This window comes from Citrus sinensis, chromosome 3, assembly GCF_022201045.2.
Source record: "Citrus sinensis cultivar Valencia sweet orange chromosome 3, DVS_A1.0, whole genome shotgun sequence".
In the NCBI taxonomy this organism is placed as follows: Eukaryota; Viridiplantae; Streptophyta; class Magnoliopsida; order Sapindales; family Rutaceae; genus Citrus; species Citrus sinensis.
The window spans coordinates 6,434,548-6,442,232 of record NC_068558.1 but is presented as its reverse complement, the minus strand read 5'-3'; the positions used below and the strand labels follow the sequence as shown (position 1 = coordinate 6,442,232).

Here is a 7,685-nt window from a genome sequence, read left to right as displayed (position 1 = left end):
TTTTAACATAATTGCTATTAATTGTTATGTAGAAATAATTAATTTAAAAGTTTGACAAAATTTGTTCTTGAAAGTGTCAGTGAGTTTTAAAATCAGTCATACATATTTAGTAAATATTACCGTTAAACTACTGTAAGAATATAAATAACTAAATTAGATAGAATATTGAATAAAATTTATTTACATACACATATATTTATATAATATTTTTAATTGTGTATATATAAAAATTAATAGCTAAAATAACTATTTTGTATTATTAATTTTACTTTTATATTTGTTATCTCAATATAATTGGTAATAATAATAATAATTTCTTTAAAGTTAATAATTTTATTTTTTAACTAACAAGGATAATGTTGAATTTTTATAATATACATGATGATATATATGAAATTATATAAATAAAAAATAATTCTTAAAATCAGATTTTAAAAATCTACTCTTTCGATATTTTTTAAAATCTACTGTAAGATGGAGTGATTTTGTTAAAAGTGGTTTCTAAAAAAATTTACTAAATACTAAAATTAATTTTTAACTTTTCAAAAATACTTTTGAACCTCTGAAAAACAATCTCAAACAAGCCTTTAAGGGTAATTTGCTAAAGCTTTTGAAAAATGAGAATTGCCAAACACAAACTCTAAAATCAAGTGTCCAACTCAAAAGATATGCTCGACATTCAAAAAAAAAAAAATTGATAAAACATGTAAGACCAATGAACTATACAATATGAATACTCATTTTTTGTATCTGAGGCGATACATCCGACAGGTCATTATTCTGGTGACATTTTTTGAAACTGAAATACAAACTTAGAAATAACTTTGTTCAAGTATAGTAAGGTATATTTATTGAACAATAACTCAATGCCCCAATCTTGTACTGGGTGCATTATTGGAGAATGTACAAGCTACCGACAAGGCTCTTGAACTACATACAATCTAATATATTTGTGCATCCATATGGAAAAATTTGGTCACAACTCTCTAAGATTGTGAAAAAAAGGAAAAATCACATCGAAGAAATATGCCCACATGAACTCAATCCGGTCTCAAGAAAGAAATCAAGGATGCCATTAGTCTATTACAAAACATGAAATTCTACAGGATTCATCAGCTACGACAGGTCATTCCATCAAATTGTAGTACTTTGCATTCCAAAATTTCACCAACTTCCAATTTAGCCTTTTCAGGCACATGTTCAAATCAATTTATATACATTGAGAGAGATGAACAATGATAATATTCCAGAGGAACAGAAACAAGTAAAACAGAGGGAAAAAAAAAAAAAAAGCCTTCCTATCATGTTAGTGGTTTTTTTTTTTTTTTCAATTTTTTTTGGCTCCCTATGTTTCCTTTCCACACCTTTTTATACAGCATGATCGCCACAATAAACTCTGAATGAAGTTGGTTTAATAAATGAAACCTCATCCAGGCATCCAGCGTTGTTAAATATGCAGAAGGCACTCCTAGCTTGTGTGATGGTAAGGATTATCTCAAATGCAAACCAGAAAACTCACTGGCTACTGCAATAGAGATTCTCCTTCTCCCTGCAATATCTTGAGCTGCCTTTTTGCATACACTGTGAAGAAAATAGTGGCAGCAACAGATGCAGCAAATCCAAGAACATTTAAAATGATCTGTGGGGCTGAAAGGAAGTGGTGTTCGTGTGAAGCATCTGCCAAGGTACGTATCAAGATCCCACTGCAACAACAAGATCCCGATGAATTCGTTGAAATTCAAAGACATATGCCTCTCAAGGCCTGCCTTACGCATCCAACAATTGTACCGTGTTATCAGAGAAAAATACATTTAAGCATTTCTATTACACAAGAAACAAGTTCTTTAAAGAGAGATTTTTTTTTTTTTTTTTAAAAAGGTTAACCAAATGTTGGACTTCAAAGGGAAAAAGCCAAACATTGACACTGAACACAGCTGCTGTACAAGTTAACATTCATATGACCTCATCAATTAATAACTCATTTAGAGAACATATTTTGGGATTTAACCCAAAAATGTAAAAATACAAGCATTTCCAGGTGCTATTATAGCCTTTCCTCCGATAGAAAACTAGGTCGTGCAGTTTCAATAGCTGCTCCTTTGATAACTCAGGACAAAACGTTATTCATGGAATCTTCAAATTCAAAAGACCATGAGGACTATACCAATTGGGATTTTCAGCAAACTAGTTATCACAGAGAAGCAATCAACTTCAAGCTCACAAAACTAAAAGTTTTGTTCAAGGTTATGAAACTGACTATATCATTTGGAAGATATTTAACCAACAAGTACTGGCTTGCTATTTTCCTTTGAAGAACATTAAAAGCTAATTCCAACTTTTCTTTTTGATTTCCCCTTGAGCAATTTCACTGTCCAGGGCAGTTCCATGTGCGTCTCCTAAAAGGTCAATTTGGTTTCTAGAATGAATTTGGGTATGCATGCACTGATACAAGTATAGGCAATAGCAATCAAAGTTTTGACTTAATGAAAGGCTTTCTTAGGACGCTGCATGGACATAAGAAAAAGATTGCAACTGCTTGCAGATTGATTGAATACACCACCAAACCAGCATTTAAAAAAATGACTTTAATAAGAAAACATGTTACCTGTTCCACAGGTTGACATGGAGGTTCAATAAATCAGCCAACAATTTAGAACAAGAACCGAATTTGGATTGAACATGGCGATAAACAAGCATCAGGCAACAAATTGTCTTTAATATGAAAATATTATATCTTTCTGAGGATCAGCATAGAAGTTCAAACATGGAACATGGTTATGACAAGCCTAGTCAATGCAGCAAGAAACAGTACTCGCATGGAGCTTTTATGCATGAATCTATTTGTCTGAGATTTGTCTACATGCATGTCGTACTATGCAACAGGGTAAGAGAATAAGAAAATGTTTTCAAAACAAAAACTGAACGGGGCAGATTATGTAAATAAGATGGGAAGACCGAATACATACGTGTATATTGTAACGAAAATTTCAGGGACCATCCCGACCAATGAACCCAAGAAGTATGGACCATACTTAACATGCGTCGCCACAGCACAGTAATTATATATAATATATGGGAAAGGAGAAATCCTGATCAAGGCTACAGTACGGAACTGATGAAACCAGTTTCCTTCACCAGCAGCTCTTAGGATAGCAGCTTTCTTTGGATACTTCTCTAACCAACCCTACGTAAGGATCAAAAATTGGTTCAGATAGAAATAAAGAGTTTTGCAAACAAATAATTCACAAATCAATTTTGGCAATGATACATACTTGAATTCTATGAAGGAAGTGAGAACCAATGAAATACGGAAGTGATATGCCCACAGCAACAGCTGACATAATTAGTAGAAATCCAAAGCCATAACCAAATGTCATCCCAGCCACCCACATAGAGGGTGAAGATGGTAAAAGTAAGGTGGGGAATAATGCCACTGAAGCAAAAACCAGAACAGCCAGCACTGGGGTACTAAACGTTGTTGTCTCCCAGTTTATTATTGGGATAACCTCCTGAAAAGTTTGGCAGTCAGATTAGGTAGAGTCCCAAAGGAAAACATCAACTGATGCACATATATACTACACAAGATATTAACTATGTTGTAGCATTTTCCTGCTGGTATAAGTATAATATGTCAGTCCAAGGAAAAATGGATTCAAATATTTCAGCCACAGTTCATGAATGTCAATCCCATAATTTTCACCAACCATGTCCTATAATTATTAAGCGAGCATATGATCATCAACTGGCTTAAGTAAACAAACTACGATTAAGAAAAGTATAAGGTTGACATCAAAACAAGTTCTAACAAGGATATATTTCTCAACCAGCTGAGATAACTGTAATGCATAATTACATCACAATTCCAAACAAAACCACATATATCCAAGCTAGTAAAAAGTCCCACGTCCACCCTGATGGCTGCATCAATTATGTAGTCTACCAACATTCCTGGTTTTACTTTTACACAAAAATTAGCTACTACTCTCAGTAAAAGTTTAGTACATTTAAAAAAATTACCATATTGATTCACATCTCTAACATATGATATGAACCCATTACTACTAAAGTCCCACATTGCTACCCAGTTCACACCATGTCATATTAATTCATTTAGGTCAATACTCAAAACTCAAAACAACAGCAGCAACCATCAATACTACAAGCATTAATAGGGAACATAAACCAGAACACCCTGCTTTCGTGGAACATAGACCAGAACACCATGCTTTAATGGAAAACAAATAGAATACAGAATATTCAGTGCACAAGGCAAAAGTACCCAGGAGCCTCAAAAATTGTGAATCAACATGCAGCCTCTGAAAGGGGTTGAGAAGAAGAAAATAGACCGACAGTAGAGTCAAAAGTTAACAATACCAAGCCCACTATCACAGTAATTGCCACATAACTAAACCACATTTTTCTGAAACTCTAATTAAACACAGAACAAAACACAGTTGACCTAACAAGATACATACAACCTAATTCCTAACTGCAATAGCATGAGTGTCCAGTAATGATAATTATAACCTTGAAGAAAGGTCCAACCATCGGAAAACAAAGCCGAAAACCTCAGTATATAGATATGCCTAAAACCCACAAAAACAAAACCACTCAATTCTGGTGATACATAGACATCATAAAAGCCACAAACTCCTTCCAATTAATTAGAAACTGACTGTGTTAATAAAATTGGCAAAACAATACCATGAAACCTAACATAACCGATGGTTCAAAACATAATAACTATACTCGCATATAAATTATGTAACCTAATGAATTTCAAAATTCAGAGAAAATTATCAATCCAGAATACGAAACACAGGAATAATCCAAAACAAAATCAATAAACTGATAGCAATACAAAACCCGCAAGAAAAAAGAAAGATGAAATTCATTAAAAATAATAATAAGCTTAAGCGCAAAATTTTAACAAGCAAAGAATCCCAAATACATACACAATCACATGCACACATAAAGTTTTGAAAAAATTATAAACAAACTGACCTTATCCATGAAAAAAGGACCAACCCATTTGATAAAAACGGCAGCCAATAAACCTACAGAAGTTAGAAAAAAAGCTAACTTGACCCAGTACCATACTTTCCCGCAACTCCATCTTCTTGGTGAACCAGGCTCCCCCTCTTCATATTCTCTCAATTTCAAGTAGTCCCCTTTATTATTATTATTATTTTCATCAATGTCTATTCTCAGCGTTAACTCCGGCACCACCTCATCATCCTCATAATAAGTCATTGAGAATAATAAGAACCAAAAAAAAAAAGGATAATGCTTCCAATCCCCGTTAGGTCACTGAGAAAATCGGGGAGAAAATAATAGAGGACAAACAAAAATTAAAGAGGTGAAGACTGGTAGATGAGAGAGGAGAGACAAAGCAAAAGGCAACAACTCTGATTTCAATTAACGATATTAAATAAAACCTTGATTCGTATTTTCTTTAACGTTTGATGGTCAGTCGTTTTTACAATTCTTGCCACTGTTAAAAACGGTGTCGTTACCGTGGGTTTTGAAGGAGACGTGGCTGAGGGGCATTTTTTGGCGTGACAAGCAGGATGATGATGATTATGGATGAAGTCACAAAGCAAAGCGTGCAAATTGTTAGGCACAAGCACCGTCCTGTAACCAAAGCAGCCATTTATTTTTATTTTTAAAATGCGGCATTTTACGATTTTTTCGGGTTTATTAATATTATGGCAATCCCTAAGTTACGTTTAATGTAACATACAATCTGAAAAATCTTGGCCACTCAAAGTGTTAAAATCTAATCTAACGGTTGATGTTTAATTTGTCCAAAAGTTGTATGGACGGGAAACTGACTAAATTGGTTTGCCCATTTGATAGTCTTCTCCGCCCATTTTCTTTCTCCTTCAATGTCTTCTGCATTATCTTTTCCTACTATTTAACAAAAAAAAGTACTCAAATCCGACAAGAACTCATCGTTCTTTATACCCCCATCAAGATCATCACCAGGAATTGGACTTTCCCTGCTCTTTTTCTTCGAAGCACTCTTTGGAGAACATTAAAAACAGCCCTTTCTCCCTGGCAGAAACGGCAGAGAAGAAGGTGAATCCATCCATGAACTCGGAGAACTCAACAGCGAAGAAAATAACTTAGATTTCGACTTCAACTTTGATTTCGAGGAAACAACGACAATAGGAACAAAAGCAAAAACATACCCATATCTAGAATTTTCTTTAGAATCGATTTCTTGATGGGTTCTATTTGGACTCGAAGAAAATGGCCAAGGGAGGAGAAGAATCACAACTAGAAACTGATTTTGCAGTCTCCAAGTTGGATTTCCCATCTGGGTTTTATTTGTAATCGAATAAAAACTCTTACTTTGAAGTTGGATTTGAATGATGATGATGAAGAGATTGTGTTCATTTTTCAATGTAATGATGATGATTATCATTGACGTGGGTTTTGGTTTTAGCAGTAGCAGGGAAGGATTTGAGCTTGCAAAAATCTGGATTCTAACTCAATGGGAAGGATTGAGTCATTGGTGATACCAGAACAGTGATAGCAGAGACAACCGGCTGTAGAAGCTAGTCTCCTGTGCTGACTTTTTTTTAAGTGACTGGCCTCCAACCGTTTAAATCAGTTCTATTTTATCATTATTATGTATACGTGGCATGTATTTATTGGTCAGCTAGTAATATCACTGATTGTATGTTAAATTTAACGTAACTTAGAGAGGTCCTTATATTATAATTCATTTTTGATATATTACGCTAACAAACCAACATTTTTCATATAACACTAATGCCTAGAAATTAGATGGTGAATTAATGTAAAAATAATAATTAGCTTTTAAAAATTACACTAGTATCTATAGTATACCATTATTTTTTCAGTAAAATATGAGAAAGTTCAATTATATAATTTTATAATTAAATATGTATTACGATTACAACTTATGGTGTATTTAAAATTGAAGTTGGGCAGTTATAGTTTTGGTAAACACTAATTGTTGTATCTTGTAAAATATATTGATATGATTTTTTACTTATATAATAAAAAAATATATTATTTTTTTAATAATTTATCAAAATTATTTTTAAAAATTTATATTTATTATATATTATTAATTTTTATTTGATAATTATAATTTTTTTCACTAAACTACAGTACTTTGATCCAAACGGGACCTTAATCTCTATTGGATATTGAAGTTGATGAATAATTTTGATTCTCATTGATGAAGAGTACACGTGGAGGCAAGAGGATAGCTTTGGAGTGACATGTGGGAGAACTGCGTTGGTGACTTGGCGTGACTTTGTTGTGTGATTGGCTTTTGTCGTGACTTCAAATTCCAGAAAGGTTTGGGTACCTGCGCGGGTCAGTGAGTTTTCTGAGCGAGTCCGAGCGAACAAGCGAGTTTGCTGGGGTCGGTGACCCGGTAATTATTGGGTTAACCTTAATTGGATTTTTGGACCCAAAAGGTGACAGACTGTCGTGGGCCATTTTGGAGAAACTGTCCAATTAAAAATCGACACACGCTCCGAGTCCAACTTCCAGGAAGGGAGGTCGCTTGTACCCACAAGCAAAGGAAGATGCAGCTTCTCACGCTTTGGATTGAGATTGCAAGTGGACTGATTAAGGTTATTATGACCTAATAAAGCGAAAGAAAGATTATTATAATTTTAGATGAGTTCTAATATGATTAG

General features: G+C 33.8%; 1 protein-coding gene across 2 annotated transcripts; it reads right to left on the bottom strand.

Annotated features, from left to right (window-relative positions):
• Positions 1 to 1,129: 1,129 nt before the first annotated feature.
• On the bottom strand, positions 1,130 to 6,548 carry LOC102617193 (uncharacterized). 2 transcript variants are annotated; one of them, XM_006477258.4, is made up of 4 exons: positions 5,005 to 6,543; positions 3,273 to 3,509; positions 2,967 to 3,184; positions 1,130 to 1,703 (listed from the first exon to the last, which is right to left on the bottom strand). In XM_006477258.4, the coding sequence occupies exons 1-4, from the start codon at positions 5,251 to 5,253 to the stop codon at positions 1,523 to 1,525; spliced, it is 885 nt and encodes a 294-aa protein (XP_006477321.2). In that variant the 5' UTR covers positions 5,254 to 6,543; the 3' UTR covers positions 1,130 to 1,522. The 2 variants fall into 2 exon arrangements, with proteins under 2 accessions (XP_006477321.2, XP_052294152.1); XM_052438192.1 differs by having other exon boundaries at positions 1,639 to 1,762; positions 5,005 to 6,548.
• Between the last annotated feature and the right edge of the window lie 1,137 nt (positions 6,549 to 7,685).